At 42.4% G+C, this 21,865-nt stretch overlaps 1 protein-coding gene across 1 annotated transcript in view; it reads left to right on the top strand.

Moving 5' to 3' along the window:
- Nucleotides 1-21,725, top strand: part of Dipk1a (divergent protein kinase domain 1A) — a 65,850-nt gene extending 44,125 nt beyond the window's left edge. Inside the window, exons 2-5 of the mRNA XM_048351977.1 lie at nt 8,419-8,553; nt 14,269-14,376; nt 16,966-17,142; nt 20,214-21,725. Coding sequence (XP_048207934.1) covers nt 8,419-8,553; nt 14,269-14,376; nt 16,966-17,142; nt 20,214-21,026 — 1,233 coding nt within the window. The 3' untranslated portion in view covers nt 21,027-21,725. The remainder of the gene's footprint in view (nt 1-8,418; nt 8,554-14,268; nt 14,377-16,965; nt 17,143-20,213) is intronic.
- The last annotated feature ends 140 nt before the right edge of the window (nt 21,726-21,865 follow it).

Below are 21,865 nucleotides of genomic sequence, written 5' to 3'. Positions count from 1 at the left end.
AAACTGAATTTATAAAACCAGGTAATATGCTGGGTTTGGCTCATAGGTCAGAATTTTCCAGCCCATGTATTGTCACAGTGGCTCACAGAGTTATGATAATTAAATAAATATCTAGAACATGATTAAAAGATTTCAACATGACGGGCTGGGAATGTGGCTTAGTGGTAGAGTGCTTACCTAGCATGCTTGAAGCGCTGGTTTCAATTCCTCAACACCACAGACACAGAAAAAGCCAGAATAGGCTCTGTGGCTCAAGTTGGTACAGTGCTACCCTTGAGCAAAAAAGAAGCCAGGGACAGTACTCAGGCCCCGAGTCTAAGCCCTAGGACTGGCAAAAAAAAAAGTTCCACATGCGGAACATCACTAATAAATATTAGCTGTTAATAACTTTATTATTGTTGTAGCACAATAGTAGAAACAATAAAAATGTCTAGAGGTAGGTGTAGTGGCACATATCTATAAATCCAAGCTACTTGTGAGGCAGAGATTGCAAGGATCAAATATCAAGATCAGCCTAGCAAGACATTAATGAGGAACCCCCCGCCCCCCCATCTCAACAAATAAGGTGGATGTGATGGTACCTATCTGTAATCCTAGCTATATAAGGCATAGGTAGGAGGATCCTAGATTTGGGGCCAGCTCTGTCAAAAAGTGAGATCCTACCCAAAAATAGAGGAATGGAATAGAAGTATGGTTCAAGTAGTAGAGCACCAGCCTAGCAGGCAAAAGGCCCTGAATTCAACACATAGCGTGAATTGTAAGTATTCTTTAAGAAAAAAAACAGGATCTGGGAATGTGGCTTAGTAATAGAGTGCTTGCCTAGCTTTCAAGGAGCCCTGGGTTTAATTCCTTAGTACCACATAAACAGAAAAAGCTGGAAGTGGCACTGTGGCTCATGTGGTAGAGTGCCAGTCTTGAACAAAAGAAGCTCAGGGACAGTGCTCAGGCCCTGAATTCAAACCCCAGGGCTGGCAAAGAAAAAACAAACAAACACAAACAACAAAATAAACAAGACTACAGTCAAAGGAATGTGTTTATACTAAGTAAAAAGAAGTAAATTATAGTTAGCATAGGACTTCAGTTTTTCTGAAAAAATAATGCATTTTATATATCCACATACATGGAAAACACCTAAGAAAGGACTATATCAAACTAGGCCATATTTCTTCTGGACTTCTTAATTGTCCTTTTTTTTGCTCTGGGGCATGTACTGTTACCTGGTATTAAAATATTTTAATCAAGGCCTAGGATGTAGCTCAGTGGCAGAGCACTTGTCTAGCAAGTGCAACATCCTGGGTTTGATCCCCAGTACCAAAAGAGAAAAGACAAAAAAAAATGCTACTAAAATGTTTTGTTTTGTTTTGTTTTGTTTTTGGCTAATCCTTAAGGGCTTGGAACTCAGGGCCTGAGTGCTGTTCCTGGCTTCTTTTTGCTCAAGGCTAGCACTCTACCTCTTGAGCCATAGCACCACTTCTGGCTTTTTCTGTTTACGTGGTGCTGAGGAATCGAACCCAGGCCTTCGTGCATGCTAGGCAAGCACTCTACTGCTAAGCCACATTCTCAGCCCTACTAAAATATTTTAATCAAGCTTGATGCTGTGACTCACAGCTATAATCCTAGTTATTCAGGAGTCTGAGATCTGAGAATCATGATTTAAAGCCAGCCCAAGCAGAACAGTCTGAGAAACTCCATCTTCAGTTAACAAAAAGTCAATCTGAAAGCATGGCTTAAGTGGTAGTGCTCCAGCCTTGAGCACAGCCAAGCAAGAGCTGAAGGCCCTGAGTTGAAGCTGCCATATCAGGAGCCACCAACAAAAATTTCACTAAGGATCTTCCTAGCTCTGATATAGTTAGTATTTTATGTTTCACTAATACTGTAATAGCTTAACAAATAATAGGTTTCCCTTTTAGGATGGCTGTTGGAAAATCAACTTGTAGCCAGGTACCAGTGGCTCATGCCTGTAATCCTAACTATTCAGGAGGCTTGAGATCTGAGGATCGTGGTTCAAAGCCAGCCTGGACAGAAAAGTTCCCAAGAGACTCTTATCTCTAATTAATCACTCAAAAATCAGGAATAGAGGCTGGGAATGTGGCTTAGTGGTAGAGTGCTTGCCCAGCATGCCTGAAGCCCTGGGTTTGATTCCTCAGTACCATATACACAGAAAAAACCACAAGTGGCACTGTGGCTCAAGTGGTAGTGCTAGCCTTGAGCAAAAGAAGCTCAGGGAGAGTGTCCAGGCCCTGAGTTCAAGCCCTACAATGGGAAAAAAAAAATCAATTTGTTTGTGTTGGGGTGGGGGGGCAAAACTGGAGCATGCCACACATACTGATTTTTGTTTGTTTGTTTTGTTTTTGCGAGTTCTGGGGCTTTAACTCAGGGCCTGGGCACTGTCCCTGAGCTTTTTTTGCTCAAGGCTACCACTCCACCTCTTGAGCCATAGTGCCACTTTCAGTGTTTTCTGTTTATGTGGTACTGAGGAATTGAGCCCACAGCTTTATGCATACTAGGCCAGCACTCTACCACAAAGGCATATTCCCAGCCCATACATGCTACTTTGCAAGCTAATTTTTTCATTTATAGAACACATCATGAACATTTTCCCATACTATGATATTTCTTTGAAATAATGTGTTCTACACTTCAGCTGAGCCATAGGATTGAGAATTACCTTATTCAATTAATTCTCAGATGTTCGAGTTTTTATGCCATTTGCCTCTAGACATATAAACCAGCATTCAGAGAAAATGTGAAGAAAATCATCTTCTTGTTAAAACTTTATGAAAATTTTATGTTGAAATTTTATTTCTGAAGTTCTTACAAAATAAAATAGAAATGTGCAGCTATATTTCTGCTATAGCTCAAGTGGTAAAGCACTGGCCATAAGAGAAACCTAAGAGATACTGCCCAGGGCTGGGAATGTGGCTTAGCAGTAGAGTGCTTGCCTAGCATGGACCTGGGCTCAATTCCTCAGCACCACATAAACAGAAAAAACTGGAAGTGGCACTGTGGTTTAAGTGGTAGAGTGCTAGCCTTGAGCAAAAAGAAGCCAGGGACAGTGCTCAGGCCCTGAATTCAAACCCTAGGACTGGCAAAAGAAAAAAAAAATAAAAAGACAGTGCCCAAACCCTGAGTTCAAGCCCCAGTAGCAATGTATGCTGCATGGACACACACATGTGCACACACACAGTAGAAAGGATTAGAGAAATGATTATCTGTCTTAGTTCTTTCAAAAAGTTCTTTAAAATTACAGTGTTCTTTTTCAGTACTGAAGTTAAAGTTTGAACTCAGGCCTTGTGTTTGCTAATACGCAGGCATTTTACCAACTTGAGTCACACCCTTAAACTGTGTAAAATTATATAAACAAGATTAAAGATGTTCCGCTTTCTTCTTAAGTAAGTGATTACATTGAGATTGGGAAACTTTTTTTTTTTTTGTCAGTTGTGAGGCTTAAACTCAGGGCCTGAGCACTGTCCCCAAGTCTCATTTGTACTCAAGACTAGTGCTCTACCACTTAGCCACAGCACCACTTCCAATTTTTGAGTGGTTAGTTGGTGATAAAGAGTCTCACAGGGACTTTTCTGCCCAGGCTGGATTTGAACCACAGTCCTCAAATCTCAGCCTTCTGAGTTGCTAGGCTTATAGCCGTGAGCCACCACTGCCTGGCTGGACAATATTTAAAAGGAAGAAAATTGGCTGCCAGTTGTTCAAATGAGATTGATAGAGAAAATTTGTTTTCATTGTGCATATATTATATCCCCAGAGAATTTTATTTACAGTGAAAGGTTGGTAATAATTTACTCATAAATTTTATTTTCTAAATTAGTACTAGTTCACACATTAAAGGCTAGTTTAAACTAAAGTGACAGTGTCGTGCATGTTGGATACTTGGGGCTGGGTAATGCTTTGTTATGGAAGGCAAGCACATATTGTTGAAAATTTAGCAGTGTCTCCTGCCTCTAGGCACAAGATTCCAGTAGTAATCCCCAGTTACAAAAACAAAATTGTCTCCAGACATGGCCATGTGTGCACTTAGGAGACATAATTGACTCCAGTTGACAATTACTGATCTAGCAGATTTACTGAAACTATTGTCATGATTTGGGGGAGCATAATTTGGGAATAAAGCAATGTTCCTTTTGTATCCAGGCACAAAATCAGCAGAGTAAAGAAGCTGCTAGGCAGTAATTTTAGACAGTTTAATATAAACAAGTATGTCAGACCACATTTGGTAACCAAAGACTAGATTACCTTTGGTATAGAACAGACCACTAGAAACATTTTAGCCAGTGACATCCTGGGGAAATAAAATTAGGTAATAGTTACAGATGTAATTTATGGCTGGTTTTTTTTCTTCTTTAGTCATTTTAAGATGTAAGGCTACAGAATCTGCAGATCTTAAAGGACATATGAAGGTCTTTATACTGTTTTGTGTTTCCCCCACACCACAGCCATTTCCCATGGCATGCTGGAGTAAAACTGGGTGCTCTTCCTTTGTCATTGTATCTACAGCAGATGAGGCCGAGCACTCTACAAAGTGCCAGGAGCATCATTCATCATTAATCTAACTTCCTCTGCAAAAATCTTGGCACTTACCGGACAAGTCACTCACAGGGTGTTGTTCAATTTATGTCAGAGGAAGCAGAAAAATGTAGCTCACTGGAGGAAGAGAAGGAGTCAAAACATGTAATATTACCACAGAACCATTCCCATACCTCAGAAATAATCTTTTCATATCCTCATGTTTCCTATCATGCCTCAAATTTGCTTTATATTTATTACAGTTTTTATTTGATCACAACACCAAAAAGCTTTACATTTTATAATTATTTGAAACTATTTTTTTTTCTTTATTGTCAAAGTGTGGTACAGAGGGGTTACAGATTCATAGGAAAGGCAGTGAGTACATTTCTTGTTCTACTTGTTACCTCCTCCCTCATTTCCCCCTTTGTAATTATTTTCTAACCTACAAATTTCTGCTAGCTAGGCACCAGTGACTCACACCTGTAATCCTAACTATTCATGAGGCTGAGATCTGACGATCAAGGTTCAAAGCCAGACCAAGCAGGAGAGGCTATGAGGCTCTTGTCACCAACTAACCACCAGAAAACTGGAAGTGGCCCTGTGGCTCAAAGTGGTAGAGTGCTAGTCTTGAGCAAAAAACCTCAGGGACAGTTTCCAACTGAGTTCAAGCCCCACTACAAAAAAAAAAAAAGTTTCTCAGGACTGAGAATGTGGCTTAGCAATAGAGTGCTTGCTTGCCTAGCATGCATGAGGCCCTGAGTTCTATTCCTCAGCACAACATAAACAGAAAAAGACAGAAGTGGTGCTGTGGCTCAAGAGGTAGAGTGCTAGCCTTGAGCAAAAAGAAGCCAGGGGCAGTGCTCAGGACCTGAGTTCAAGCCCCAGGACTGGCAAAAAACAAAAAGTTTCTGCTGTGATTTCCCCTTATACTTTACCTGTTGAAGAGACAGGGCTGACAGGGCTGTTTTTGTTGCAGTGTGCCCCACAGCCCAGCATCGGCTTCACCGTGTCCCTTTTGTTCCTTGGCCTGACTCTGCCCCTTCCTGTAAACCAGGAATTGCAGGAAAGACTTGATCAGATTCAGATTTCTTTTTGTCAAGTCGAGAAAGAAGATAGTGACCAATGACAGCTTTGTTGGCCTCTTGCTCGGTGACTTGCAAAAATGACTATTTATTGTGTACCCAGCAGTGTGCTGTGTCCTCCAGGCACTGTGTCATTTATTTTCATAATACTATTACATAGTAGATTATGTCTGAAGACCAGATCTCATGTTAGGGCTAGGTAACTTTAAAACTCTTTCAGGAAGTGGCGCTGTGGCTCAAGTGGTAGAGCGCTAATCTTGAGCTGAAGAGCTCAGGGACAGCGCCCAGACTCAGAGTTCAAGCCCCACGACCTACCAAAAAAAAAAAAACTCTTTCAAGCAAATCCCTTAGCATGTATCTCATTATCATTTACATGATTTTATGTGGAATTCTGTCTGCATTTTTAATGAATTCATTTAGGACAGTACAAAAATGTTACATTAAAGGCCCTTTTAAATTTTAATAATAAACCTCAAGGACTTAATCATGTTACTGCATTCACTGTCCTGAGATTTTGGTACCGGGAGTCACCATCTGTTAACCACACAAAAACAGATATCTGAACAGCAAAGAGAGCCAAAAGAACTCGCTATTTCCTGAGCCTCTTTTTCCTGTGCACTCATTGCTTCTGCAGGTGCACTTAGGGCTCTCTCTGCTTTCTTTGCATGTTCTCAGTGCTCACAGAATCCCACTGTTTGCCAGTGTGAGAAACTGGCTTGGGACTGCACAAGCAGAACTAGTGTTTCCTTGTTTGTATATCTTTTTAATGTGTTTGCTCAGTTCTCTCCATAGTCCTCTGTCCTCTGTTTGTGTCAGACCACTGGAGCTTCAGACTCAGAAAATAAATGTCCATTTATGTTAACCACATACCACTTTTGAAGATTGAGTTGGTTGATATGTGGTTGATGGAGAAAAGGCACCAACCAACCTAAGTTTCAGCCCTGGAGCAAAACAATGCAAAGAGCATCCTGTGGTGTGGCTTACCATCAACACATGCAAGGAGTAATGTATTATTAATATAGCTTAATTCTTCCTCTCCATTTCTCATCTCATAGTTGTGACTTTCTCCTCAGTTTCCACAGTATCTAGTAGGTGAAACAGGTAGGTGATTAAACAGAAGGAACCTGGAGAATACAGTAAGAATATAGGAATGACTGTAGAGTTTGATTTCTTATTCTGGTTGTCCAAGAGATATTAGACACATAGCCAGATCAGTTCTTACTCTTTTTTTCTGGCACTAGGGATTTAATCCTGCTACTTAAGCCAGCCTGTTTTTGTTTTTGTTTTTGTTTTTGTTTTGCCAGTCCTGGGGCTTGCACTTGGGGCCTGAGCACTGTCCCTGGCTTCTTTTTGCTCAAGGCTAACACTCTAGCACTTGAGCCACAGTGCCATTTTCAGCTTTTTCTGATTATGTGGTGCTGAGGAATTGAACCCAGGGCTTCGTGCATGCTAGGCAAGCACTCTGTTGCTAAGCCCCTCCCAGTCCCTCTCAGCCATTTTGCTTCACTCTTTTTTTTTTTTTTTTTTTTGCCAGTCCTGGGCCTTGGACTCGGGGCCTGAGCACTGTCCCTGGCTTCTTCTTGCTCAAGGCTAGCACTCTGCCACTTGAGCCACAGCGCCACTTCTGGCCATTTTCTGTATATGTGGTGCTGGGGAATCGAACCCAGGGCTTCATGTATATGAGGCAAGCACTCTTGCCACTAGGCCATATCCCCAGCCCGCTTCACTCTTTTTTTTGTGAATGTGTGTTGGTCCTGGGGTTTGAACTTAGGGCCTCTGCCCTGTCTCTGAGCATTTGTGCTCCAGGCTATCACTCTATCACTTGAGCCACAGCTCCATTTCTGTGTGTGTGTGGGAGCATGCATGCTTAATTGGATATATAAAAGTCTCATGGACTTTGCTGACCAGATTGATTTTGAACTATAATCTTAAGATCTCAGCCTGGGGCTGAGAATGTGGCTTAGAAGTAGAGTACTTACCTAGAATACATGAAGCCCTGGGTTCAATTCCTCAGCACCACATAAACAGAAAAGCCGGAAGTGGTGCAGTGGCTCAAGAGGTAGAGTGCTAGCCTTGAGCAAAAAGAAGCCAGGGACAGTGCTCAGGCCCTGAGTCCAAGCCCCAGGACTGGCCCCCCCCCAAAAAAAAATTATAGGAATGAGGCAATGGCCCCTGTTCATTCGTGTTCTCTCTCTTTCTCTCTCTCTGTCTCTCTCTTTTAAGGTAGGGTCTTACATTCCCCCCCCCCCCAGGGCCAATCTCCTACCTATGCCTTCCTCAATCCTGGGATAATAGTGTGCACTCCTATACCTGACTTGTAGCTTGAGATAGGGTCTCTCTAACCCTCGCCTGGACTGCCCTGAATTGGAATTCTTAAAATTTCTGCCTCCCTTGTAGCTAAGATTATAGACATCTACCACTCTGGCTTTTCTTCACAAATACTTAATCATGATTATCTGAAACAGTATTTGTAAACTTCTAATAAGTGACAGTTGTGCCTCTTGTTATCTGCTCTTACACTATAGCACAGTGCACATGCTTGTGTTTAATAAGTATCTTTTGATGGTGATATACTTGAAAGATTACACAACTTAGAGAATACTTTGTTCCCTGTTTTTCCTTGGCAGAACCATGGGTCTTCCTATTCTAAGGCAGATGTGGTTTGAATCTGTGAAAGTGCACTTTGTCCTAGAGCTGCCGTGTGCATACTGGTTACTCCAGGGACACGGACTGAAGTGTGTGTACATTACTCCAGATGAAGGATTGTGACAAAGTGGTGCTGAATGAGTGACTGTCACCTGCTCTTTATTCACAGGCTCGATTCTCATATGTGCGGATGAAGTATCTCTTCTTTTCCTGGCTGGCTGTTTTCGTTGGGAGCTGGATTATATATGTGCAGTACTCTACCTATACAGAACTATGCAGAGGAAAGGACTGTAAGAAAATAATAGTAAGTACTTTGCACTTCCTACTTTTCTGGAAAGCCTCTTTTTTTTTTTTTTTTTTTTTTTGCCAGTCCTGGGGCTTGGACTCAGGGCCTGAGCACTGTCCCTGGCTTCTTTTTGCTCAAGGCTAGCACTCTGCCACTTGAGCCACAGTGCCACTTCTGGCCATTTTCTATATATGTGGTGCTGGGGAATTGAACCCAGGGCCTCATGTATACGAGCCAAGCACTCTTGCCACTAGGCCATATCCCCAGCCCTGGATGCCTCTTAATAACAAGCTAAGATACTACTAACAAAAGGGTTGGTGAACTTTTAAGTTTTTGATCTGATCAAGTTAGAAGTATTCTTCATTTTGAAAAAAATGAAGCATTAAAAAAAAAATCCAGTATTAAAAGCCTAAATATGGGTTACAGATGAGTTAGTGCAAGGGTGCCTTCACCACAGGGCAGTTTTTCATATCACTCTTACACATTTATTCGAATCAGGTATTTTTAATGTTATAAAGTTGAAAAGTGTTATTTACAAGCAGTATATTACAGAACATATCTTTTGAATACATGGAGTCATTTCAGATACTATATTATCTATAAAGTGGAGGAACTCAACCCTTAGTAAGAAAAAAACCTGACATTTATGTTTGAAATACTTTTTGAACATGAATCTTAGAAATTTAAAATTTAGTATTAGGGACTGGGAATATGGCTTAGCAGTAGAGTGCTTACCTTGTATGCATGAAGCCCTGGGTTTGATTCCTCAGCACCACATAAACGTTAAAGGCTGGAAGTGGTGCTGTGGCTCAAGAGGTAGAGTGCTAGCCTTGAGCAAAAAGAAGCCAGGGACAGCACTCAGGCCTGAGTCCAAGCCCCAGGACCTGCAAAACAAAATAACACACCAAAAAACCTAGTATTACACATATGCGTGTTGTGGTCGCCCCCTATGGTCCAGGTCCTATTGTTGATGAATTTAGTCCTTCAGCTGGAATGATTTTGTAAAATGAAGCTAAAGCATGCCATCTCCTGGCCATGTGCAGCAGGTACTGCTAGCACAGAGGTGCTGTTCAGTAGAACCACAGTAATACTTCAGATGTTAGGAATGGAACAACTTTTGATGTTTTCTGCTGATTCTGTTTTTGTTTTGTTTGTTTTGTCTTTTTGTCAGTTGTGGGGCTTGAACTCTGGGCTTAGGTGCTGTCCCTGACCTCTTCAGCTCAAGGCTAGTGTTCTAGCACTTGAGCCACAGTGCCACTTCCAGTTTTCTGGTGGTTAATTGGAGATAGGAGTCTCACAGACTTTCCTGCCCTTGGCTGGCTTTAAACCTTGATCCTCAGATCTCAATCTCCTGAGTAGCTAGGATTACAGGCATGAGCCACTGGCACCCAGCCTTATTCTGTTATTGTGAAGTAGAATGTTCTTTATAATTTCTGGGCCTTTTTATTTAGAACATAGGTGATTATATTTTGTGTGTATGGCTGTGCTGGAAAAATAAAACAAAACAGTGTGTGCCCCCCTCCCCTTTACACACAAAGCAAACGGGAGGGGACCACAAGCTGAAGAGCTGAAGAGCCTGTTATTTGTGACTACCTCTTTGATTCAGCTTGGCAAGAAGTCTGTGCTCAAAACAAGAAATCTAATTCATGTTGATGAATGCCACAGTAGCCTTTACTATTTACTGATTTACCAACTTGTGCTGTGTGCTACACGGAAGAGTTATGTGCTTTTTCTATATATGTGGTGCTGAGGAACCAAACCCAGGGCTTCATGTATACAAGGCAAGTACTCTACCACTAGGCCATATTCCCAGCCCAACCACTGTGTTCTTTCTTTATGTTGGTAATTTAATAAGCACTTACTAAACACTTTCTACCAACTTGTGCTGTGTGCTACATGGAAGAGTTATGTATGACATTTAGAAAAGGAGTGTCACAGGATCAGGTTTAAATCTTGAAAAGAATTAAGAACACAATGTTCTTTGGGACTCAGGAGTCCAAGGTCAGAACATTGGAAGAAGATAGCTTTGACTCCTATCCAGAAGTCATTCATGAGAGGACATACTCTTCTGCATTAAAATGCAGCATTCAAATTACACACAATTAGCAGCTGCTTTTTCTATGTATCTGATTATGTGTCAGCCATTGTGCAAAGCCTTGAGGAAACAAGGATTAAGTTCTGACTGCTTTGAGAAGCTGGTGTGGAGGGAATGAGCGTGACCTGACACTATTGGTGAGAACTCGGGGCAGGAGTATCTGGCCCAGCCATTAGTGACCCTGTCTGCCCTGCCAGCTTCTCTCAACTAACACAAGCAGTTCAAATTCTTCTCCTAAACAGAATTACTGGCCTTGGGGGAAGACTGAGGGCAGACTCCCATTGATCAGCAGCTTCCTCACCTGTTTCCTTCCTTCCTTCCTTCCTTCCTTCCTTCCTTCCTTCCTTCCTTCCTTCCTTCCTTCCTTCCTTCCTTCCTTCCTTCCTCCCTCCCTCCCTCCCTCCCTCCCTTCCTTCTGCCCTCCCTCCCCCTCTCTCTTCCTCCCTCCCTCTCTCCCTCCTTCTTTCCTTTCTTCCTTGGTGATCCTAGGGCTTGAACTTGGCCCGTGCTCTTTTGCTCAAGGCTAGCACTCTACCACTTTGAGGCACAGCAGCACTTCTGATTTACTGGTGGTTAATTGGAGATAAAGAGTTTCACCGACTTTCCTGCCTGGGCTGACTATGAACTGTGATCCTCAGACCTCAGCCTCCTCAGTAGCTAGGATTACAGGCATGAGCCACCGGTGCCTGCCCTGCTTGCCTCCCTCCTTCCCTTCCTCCCTCCCAACAGTCTAGGGGCTTGAATTCTAAGCATAAAACTTTCAGTGGCTTTTCTGCCCAAGGCTAGCTCTCTACCACTTGAGCCTCACCTCCATTTTCTAGTTTGCTAGCTCACTGGAATTCTCATGGATTTGTTTGCCTGGGCTAGCTTCTGATCCTCTAGCTCTGACTTCTGAGTAGCTAGGATTAGCGACCAGATCCATCCATATCAGCTCATCTCAGTTTATCAATAAAATGGAGATAACAGAGAATCTGAGGATTGAAAAATGTACATGCCAGGCTCTAGTGGCTCATGCCTGTAATCCTACTCAGGAGTATGAGATCTGAGGATGCTGGTTCGAAGCCAGCCTGGACAGGAAAAATGATTTTTAGTATGCCAGCATCTTTCTTTGGGGAGGGGCAGTCCTGCCTCTGCCTCTGAGTTCTTTTGCTCCCACTTCAGCCACAGTTCCACTTCCTATAGAGAATAATTTGACAGACATCTATGTGCCTACCACCTTATTAACAGATGTTTGACATACTTTCATTTTTCTTGAGATAAGGTCTTACTATGTAGCTCAGGTTGCCCTCAAATTCAAGATTCTCCTGTCACAGCCGGAGTGCTGAAAATACAGATGTGAGGTTTTGAGTTAGAAAGTGTAAAGAACAATCTCCAGATCCTTTCAACAATGCTATTACGAAGCGTTTGATGACAGACCGAGGATTGCTTGCCTTTTATCAGGGGACATGGACTCCAGCTTGGTGTCTGCCACCCTCCTGAGGCAACTCAAAGAGTCCCAAGTGCAATATCCTCTCCAGACATTTGCGATTGGCATGGAAGACAGCCCCGACTTACTGACTGCTAGTAAAGTGGCAAATCATACTGGAAATGAACATCATGTAGTCCTCTTTCACTCTGAGGAAGGCATTCAGGCCCTGGATGAAGTTATCTTTTCTTTGAAAATTTGTGATATTACAACAACTCAAGTAGGTATGTATTTGATTTTCAAGTATATTTGGAAGAACAGATACTGTGGTGGTCTTCTCTGGAGAGGGGTCAGATGAAATTACACAGGGCTACATATATTCCCACCAGGCTCCTTCTCCTGAGAAGGCAAAGGAGGAGGAGAGCAAGAGGCTTCTGAAGGAACTCTGTTTGATGTTGTCTGTGTAGACTAAACTACTGCTGCCCATGGCCTTGAACTAAGAGTCCCATTTCTGGATCATCGGTTTTCTTCTTATTACTTGTCTTTGCCACTGGAAATGAGAATTCCAAAAAATGGGATTAAAAAAAAAAAAAGCAATCTGAGGACTCTAACCTGCTACCTAAAGAGATTTTCTGGTGACCAAAGGAAGAATTAAGTGATGGAATAACCTCCGTCAAGAACTCCTGGTTCAAGATTTTACAGGGTTACATTGAGCACAAGATTGATGATACAGTGATGACAACAGCAGGCCAGAAGTTTCTTTTCAATACTCCAAAGACTAAAGAAGGCTATTAGTACCATCAGATCTTTGAACGCCATTACCCAGGCTGGGCTGATTGGCTGACCCATTACTGGGTTCCCAAGTGGATCAATGCTACTGATCCTTCTGCTTGCTCACACTGTGACCCATTACAAGTCAGGTGCCAAAGCTTAAGTGCTCTCTGAGCTATGGGACAGAAGGAAAATGCTCCTTTTTACACTGAGGACAAAAATGGGAACAAAGAGAATCAGTCACTCAGGCTTACTTGGGCATGGAGAATAAAAATTTTATACCTAACATTTTGCTATAATTATTTATACTAATATAATCTCATCATTATAGGTAAAAAAGAAAGAAAATACACTACCATGCCTGGCATTGATACTTCATTTTATAAAAAATGAAGTTTGTAGGGCTAGGAGTATGGCCTAGTGGCAAGAGTGCTTGCCTCCTACACATGAAGCTCTCGGATATATGGAAAATGGCCAGAAGGGGCGCTGTGGCTCAGGTGGCAGAGTGCTAGCCTTGAGCAGGAAGAAGCCAGGGACGGTGCTCAGGCCCTGAGTCCAAGGCCCAGGACTGGCCAAAAAAAAAAGAAGTTTGTGTTTCTTTTTCTCATTTTCTTATTTTGTGTGATCTAATGGGTGACAGAATCATAGATGTAACTTTGTCATTTTATTTTTTATTTTAAACTTTTACATGCATTTCTAAAACCAGACCCTTTAAAAGAAAAAGAACACGGGGGCTGGGGATATGGCCTAGTGGCAAGAGAGCTTGCCTGGTATACATGAGGCCCTGGGTTCGATTCCCCAGCACCACATATACAGAAAACGGCCAGAAGTGGCCCTGTGGCTCAAGTGGCAGAGTGCTAACCTTGAGCAAAAGGAAGCCAGGGACAGTGCTCAGGCCCTGAGTCCAAGGCCCAGGACTGGCAAAAAAGAAAAAAAAAAAAAAAAAAAAAAAACAGAAAAAGAACACCTCAGTTCTTAGGAGTAGGATCAGCTAGGTGCTGGTGGCAGGAAGCTGAGATCTGAGGATCTTGGCTCAAAGCTAGCCCGGGCAGGGAAATCTGTGACTCTTTATCTCCACATAACCACCAAACAAAGAAATGGAAGTGCAGCTATGGCTTAAGTGATAGAGTGCTATTCTTGGACAAAAATGCTTAGGAACAGCACTTAGATCCTGAGTTCAAGCTCAGGACAGGTGCGTGTGCACACACACGCATGCACACGCACACACACACAGGAATAGTACCATGTGAAAAGGAGAAAGTTTCAAAATTTCATGTGCATGGGGTAGCAACAAGTTTACTCCTTCACACAGCGCCTAGTAAACAGCTTGAATTCCCAGCTCTGCCCACTTCCAAAGCCTTCCTTCTTCACCTCTTGAGGGATATAAATACATCTTCCCAGTGTCTTTAGATGTTTCTATGTTCAATTTTCTATTAACTACTTTTTATTTTCTTGTTTCCAGTGTGACAAGTACAAGACTGGAGTTATTGATGGGCCTGCATGTAACAGTCTCTGTGTGACGGAAACACTTTACTTTGGAAAATGCTTATCCACCAAGCCCAACAATCAGGTAGGGGGATAGAGAGGAACATTCTGGAACACCAAAACAGTTGCAGCTTAACCGGAACCATCATTAAAGCAATTCTTAAACCAGAGCTTTAGGAATTAAAATGTATTTTAATATTCATTAATATTTATTAATTTCCTATTCCCAATGTATTCCAAACACTTTTTTAGTTATTAAGTATACAATAGTGAAGACAAGATGATTTCCCTATGGACTTTATGTTATCCCAGAGGATCAGAGACAAACAGTTGATATAGGAGAAATGCAGAATGAATTGTCAGATAATATGGGGGGTCTTTGAGTAGTGGAAGTTAGGCTTATATGTTCATTTTACTTCTTAATATTCTAGTTAAAATATACACTACTTGTATAGAAATTTTAAAAATTACATTGACAATACTCATCATATGTAGAAGGATCTTTTTTATTTTTAGGATTAATATTAAAACAATCCTATCATAAAAATGTGGGAGCAAATACTGTAATCCTATCACTCACAGACAGAAGCAGGATTGTAAATTTGAGCCCATCCTGGGCTATATAACAAAACTGTCTCAAAATAACAATATAATAATAATATAATTAGTTCAGTTGTGTTTGGATTTCTTTTTTCTTTTTGTCAGTCCTGGGACTTGAACTCAAAGCCTGGGCACTGTCCCTGAGCTTTGTGCTCAAGGCTAGCGCTGTACCACTTGAGCCACAGCGCCACTTTTGGCTTTTTGTTTGTTTTATTGCCAGTCCTAGGCCACAGTGCCACTTCCGGCTTTTTCTGTTTATGTAGTACTGAGGAATCGAACCCAGTGCTTCATGCACTCACGGCAAGCACTAAGCCACATTCCCAGCCCCCTCTGTTTGGATTTTTTTTGTGTGTGTATGCTGGTACCAGGGCCAGAGCTTGAAGTCAGTGCTTTATACTTTTGCTCATGACTTGTGCTGTACCAAAGTCCAAGTCTATAAAGTCTAATAAACTCAATGAAAATTTACCTTGTGAGCCCCCATGAAAATTAAAAAAACAACTTAAATACTTCTAAAATAGAGTGGCACCAAGTAAACATTCCCTTTGCTAGTGGAGGCACAGGGAATAGAACACTGGGTTTTGGCATTCAGGCAAGCCTACACTGTACAGTGACATGGACTCCCATGGGCATGGATAGGCTCATCCCACTGCCCTGCTGCCTGAAGCCCACAGGGCCATGCCATCTGCAGCTTCCCTCCTCACAGAGCCTGTGTTCATCTCCATGTGCTTAGGGGTCTCCACTGAAGCCAGCCAGGGCTATATAGCAAGAACCTATGTCTAAACCAGAAATTAAAAGAGCATCTGTAGCTCATGCACCTAATTGTAGCTACTCAGGAGGTGGAGATCTGAGGACTGAAGCTTGAAGGCCAGCCTGGGCAGACAAAGCTTCAAAACTCTTATTCTCAACTAGCCAGCAAAAAAGCTGGACTTAGGGGCTGGGACTATGGGTAGAGTGCTTACTTTGTATACATGAAGTCCTGGGTTCGATTCCTCAGCACTACATATATAGAAAAGGCCAGAAGTGGCACTGTGGCTCAAGTAGTAGAGTGCTAGCCCTGAGCAAAAAGAAGCCAGAGATAGTGCTCAGGCCAAGTTGTCCCCAGGACTTGGTTGGGGGTGGGGGTGGGGGTGCGGAGAAGGACTGGACTTATAGGTATGTCTCCAATGCCAAACAGTTTAGGGTCTTGAGTCATTGAGGGGGCAATGATAGGCATGGGTAATGAAATTAAAAAACCCAAGCTAGAAGAGGAAATCATAAGGTCTTTGAAAGAACATTGTAATTAAACTTTCCAATGGGTTGTGTGTCCCACCAAGGTCATGGGATGTCACACATTTATTCTTGTGTGTGCGCTAGTACTTGGGCTTGAACTCAGGGCCTAGGGACTGGCTTGTAGCTTTTTCATTCAAGGATGGTGCTCTACAATTTGAACCACACCTGCACATCCAACTTTTTGGTGGTTAATTGGAGAGAAGAGTCTCACAGACTTCAGACCTCAGCCACCTGAGTAGCTAGGATTACAGGTGTCACTGGTGCCTAGCTCACAGATGGGTTTTGGAGTCCTCTACCAACCTAAGGTTAATGATAAGCTTCATTCCAGCCAGGCAGGACAAGGCCTAGAGGTCAAGGCAGTGACTGATCTTGGGGACAGCCCCAATACTTCAAACCCCTTACACACCAATAAAAACTTGTCCTGGGTAAAAATCACTGTCTTTCTCATTGTAAACATGACCAGTTTTCAGCTTATTACAAGTATATTTCTTGGGGCTGGGAATATGGCCTAGTGGCAAGAGTGCCTGCCTTATATACATGAAGCCCTGGGTTCGATTCCCCAGCACCACATATATAGAAAACGGCCAGAAGTGGAGCTGTGGCTCAAGTGGCAGAGTGCTAGCCTTGAACAAAAAGAAACCAGGGACAGTGCTCAGGCCCTGAGTCCAAGGCCCAGGACTGGCAAAAAAAAAAAAAAAAAAAAAAGTATATTTCTTCCCTAGTACCATTTCCTATCATTTTCACTAAAGTTTGTGTTTGAGATTTCTACTTTATAATAAGAAACCTGTTATTCTTCTTCACAAAGATGTATTTAGGGATTTGGGATAATTTACCAGGTGTTGTGAAATGCCAAATGGAACAAGCACTTCATCTTGATTTTGGAACTGAATTGGAGCCAAGAAAAGAAATAGTGCTATTTGATAAGCCAACTAGGGGAACTACTGTACAGAAATTCAAAGAAATGGTCTACAGTCTCTTTAAGGTGAGTACTGTCCCTGAAGGCTTTTTTGTTTTGGGCAGGTCCTGGGCCTTGAACTCAGAGCCTGGGCACTCTCCTTGAGCCTCTTTGTGCTCAAGGCTGGCAACTTTACCAGTTGAGCTACGCCATTTGAAGCTTTTTCTGAGTAGTTTATTGAGTCTCACCAGCTCTTATGCTTTTATCCACTCAGGAACTGAGATCTGCAAATTATGAAGCCAGCCTGGGCAGAAAAGTCTCTGTGAGACTTACCCTCAATTACCAGACAGCAACTGGGGCTGTGTCACAAGTGGTAGAGCACTAGCCTCAACTAAAAGACCTCAGGAGCCGAGTGCTGATGGCTCATGCCTGTAATCAGAACTACTCAGGATGCTGAGATCTGAGAATCACAGTTCAAAGCCAATCAGCATAAAAGCTGGTGAGACTCAATAAACTACTCAGAAAAAGGCTTCATGTATATGAGACAAGCTCTTACCACTAGGCCATATTCCCAGCCCCAGAATTATATATATTTTTAAACCACGATACAGTGAAGCTACAGTAAGTGAACTGCGATATAGGGAGAGATAATTATTTATCTATTTACATGCTAAGACTATATGCTGCCATTCTTTTGACATCTGTCAGGGACTCAATCCTAAGGAAGTCAAAGTATTTGAGGATGTTAACTTCTTTGTTTGTTTTTGGTTTTTTTGTCCAGTCGTGGGCCTTGGACTCGGGGCCTGAGCACTGTCCCTGGCTTCTTTTTGCTCAAGGCTAGCACTCTGCCACTTGAGCCACAGCACCACTTCTGGCCATTTTCTATATACGTGGTGCTGGGGAATTGAACCCAGGGCTTCATGTACATAAGTACTCTTGCCACTAGGCCATATCCCCAGCCCTGAGGATGTTAACTTTAACACCCAGACATGAAAGCAATTTACTAATTGCATTCTCCCACATTTTGACATTAAAACAGATACCATAAAAATGAAAGAGTGCACTCCAGCCAGGTTTAGTTGTATGTATCTGTAATCCTGGCTACCCATGAGGCTGTGAAACAGGACTGTTTTTATGGCTGTAACCAAAATACATGAGAACTTAAAAGAGGAAGAGATTGTTACCTTGGTGCCCTGAACCTGGGCAGGTCATGGCTTCAGTAACCTGGGATTCAGGTAACTTCCTGTTTGGCAGGGAGCAGCCTTAATATTGAAATGATCCAGGGACAAGATAGTAGCCCCCTACGAATCTGCCCTGTGACCTATGACCTGCATCCTCCAGCTAGGGCCACAAGTTTCTGCAAGTCCTGGGATCAATGTGTCTGAAAGACAGAAAACTGATGCCATTGGACACTGGAGCAGTACTTCTCTTCCCTCCTCTCCCCCATGTCCATCCCTACCTGTTGTTCGGTCTCAGTCAGTCCAGGAGAGGAGACAGTGCCTACCATGGCTGACAGAGATTGAGACAGATTAAGTTGTAAAATTAAACACTTTGCAAACAGATTCAGCCCCAGGCTCACCAATCTTAGCTTCCCAGTTCCCACAAAAAAATCAGGTTCTTTTTTTTTTGCCAGTCCTAGGGCTTGAACTCAGGGCCTAGGCACTGTCCCCAAGCATCTTTTGCTGAAGGCTAACACTCTTACGACTTGAGCCACAGCACCATTTCTGACTTTTTCTTTATGTGGCGCAGAGTAATCTAGCTCAGGGCTTCATGTAGGCTACAAAAGCACTCTACCACTAAGCCACACTCCCAGCCCTCACAACCTCTTAAGAGCCACTCATAAAAAGGATTTCAAGATCTCACAGGAAGGAGTCTCTTACTTATGCCTGTAATCCTAGCTACTCAGGCTGAGATCTGAGGATTATAGTTCAAAGCCAGCCCTAGAAGAAAAGTACCTCAAACGATCGCCAGTTAACCACTCAAAAAATTGAAGTGTACAAAACTATATGGTGGGGCTGGGAATATGGCCTAGTGCCAAGAATGCTTGCCTCATATACATGAAGCCCTGGGTTCAATTCCCCAGCACCACATATACAGAAAACGGCCAGAAATGGCGTTGTGGCTCAAGTGTAAGAGTGCTAGCCTTGAGCAAAAAGAAGCCAGGGACAGTGCTCGGGCCTTGAGTCCAAGCCCCAGGACTGGCAAAAAAATAAAAAGAGATCAGGGACAATGCCCAGGCCTTGAGTTCAAGCCCCACAATCCACAAGAAAAAAAAGTGTGTTTCATGTTTATAGTCAAGCTCCTGGGAGGCTTAGGTAGAAAGATCAGTCCGTCCAGAAGATAAAGACCTAGAAATGAACTTGAGAAATATAGTGAGAAGCCAGGCACTGGTGGTTTGTGCTTGTAATCCTTGCTACTCAAGAGGCTTAGATCTGAGGATTATAGTCCAAAGACAGCCCAGTCAGGAAAGGCTGAGACTCATTTCCAATTAACCATTCAAAAACCGGAAGGGGGCTGTGGCTCAAAGTGATAGAGGACCAGCCCTGAGCAAGTTTAGGGACAGTGCCCAGGCCCCAGAAGTTTTTGAAAGTGAAAAATTAGCAAGGATTCTACTTTAATAGGGATAAACAGGGAGAAATGGGGAAAACATCTTCTGCTCCTCATGCAGGAAATGGGAGTTAAGACTCCAGTTGGGACTTCCTTACCTATAACTTTTATTCTGAGTTGGGCATATATACACGTGTGCATCATCTCTTCCCTTTAACTCCTAATCCTTACAGTAGGTACGAGTGGGCAAAATGGATGACACACCCAAATCTCAGGTAACCTTCAGTACTTGCCTTTGTCAGCTAAACCTTTCACTCTTCCTAAGATCTGCCAGTACTGTTGCAAAGGACAAAAAACAGATTTGGGTAGGGATGGGAATATGGCCTAGTGGTAAAGTCCTTGCTTCGCATACATGATTTCTCAGTACTACATAAATAGAAAAAGCGGGCAATAGTGCTGTGGCTCAAGTGGCAGAGTGGGAGCCTTGAACAAAAAGAAACCAGGGACAGTACTCAGGCCGAGTTCAAACCCCAGGAATGGCCAAAAGAAAAAAATTTGGGCAGCCCTGTTTCTCATCTTGTAACTTAACATTAAAATTCTTATCTTGGCAGGCAAAATTGGGTGACCAAGGAAACCTCTCAGAACTAGTGAACCTCATTTTGACGGTGGCTGATGGAGACAAAGATGGCCAGGTTTCCTTGGGAGAAGCAAAGTCAGCATGGGCACTCCTTCATTTAAATGAATTTCTTCTCATGGTGATACTGCAAGATAAGGAACATACCCCTAAACTAATGGGATTCTGTGGTGACCTCTATGTGATGGAAAGTGTTGAATATACCTCTCTTTATGGAATAAGCCTTCCGTGGGTCATTGAACTTTTCATCCCATCTGGGTTCAGAAGGAGCATGGACCAGTTGTTCACACCATCGTGGCCTAGGAAGGCTAAAATAGCCATAGGACTTCTGGAATTTGTGGAAGATGTCTTCCATGGCCCCTATGGAAACTTTCTCATGTGTGACACTAGTGCCAAAAACCTAGGATATAATGAGAAATATGACTTGAAAATGGTGGATATGAGAAAAATTGTGCCAGAGACAAACCTTAAAGAAATTATTAAGGATCGTCACTGTGAGAGTGATCTGGACTGTGTCTATGGCACAGATTGCAGAACTAGCTGTGACCAGAACACAATGAAGTGTACTTCTGAAGTGATACAGCCAAACTTGGCAAAAGCCTGCCAGCTACTAAAAGACTACCTACTGCGTGGTGCTCCAAGTGAAATTCGTGAAGAACTAGAAAAGCAGCTTTATTCTTGTATTGCTCTCAAAGTCACAGCAAATCAAATGGAAATGGAACATTCTTTAATACTAAATAACCTAAAAACATTATTATGGAAGAAAATCTCCTACACAAATGATTCTTAGCTAATTCAGATTGTAGGAAACTTAGAAGTCCTGAACAACTTTTAAGCATCTGAAACAATGGTTTCTGACTTATGATCCCTCTTCTAGCCTGTGAAGTCATCAATGCATGTGACTGGAAGTAGTGGCTGGATCAACGTGTCTCAAAAGACTTCATTCCTGTCCTTCCCGAAGGAAGCTCTATTACATTTCACAAGTACATTCTCTGTGTACTTAAAATACTGTGAGAAGCCGATCATTCCATAAACAGTGAGTGTTTGGTAGATTTGTTAGCCAAAATACCCATTGCTGGAAACATTGTTTGCATCGAAGCTGCTGTTAAGGAAAGTGTATTCATAAATTTATGTGTTAGCATGGTAAAGTTTGCACATAACACAAATTAAGACTGCAAAACAGATAAATTAAAATTACTCCTTTATAAAATGGATGTTGGGTCAATAGCATTGTTTATTAGCTCCAACCAAACCTCCACTGATTTCCTTGGACTGAAGATGTGGCTCAGTGCGAAGTCTGAAGCTCCATCAGTGCAAAGTAAAATAACCTGACATCTTAAGGCCAAACTCAGACAAGATCCATACTCTGAATTTGAGCCATGGAGAAAGTGAGACCACTAAAAACAAAGCTGAAAATATATATATATATATATGTATATATATTTAAAAGGCTGAAATGTATCATGGGAATCTGTTCCATAAGTTTTTCCTAAGCGGGCCAAAGGGCTATTTCTTACAGAGGCAAATGAACTTACCCAATGTTTTCCCTCACAACAGTTTGATATGCAAGATTTACTATTTGAGCTTTTTATGTTACTTTCATATGGCATAGGCTTACCTTTTAACATC

This window comes from Perognathus longimembris, chromosome 7, assembly GCF_023159225.1.
Source record: "Perognathus longimembris pacificus isolate PPM17 chromosome 7, ASM2315922v1, whole genome shotgun sequence".
Classification (NCBI taxonomy): Eukaryota; Metazoa; Chordata; class Mammalia; order Rodentia; family Heteromyidae; genus Perognathus; species Perognathus longimembris.
The sequence above is the reverse complement of the archived record's forward strand: the minus strand, read 5'-3'. Positions and strand labels throughout refer to the sequence as shown.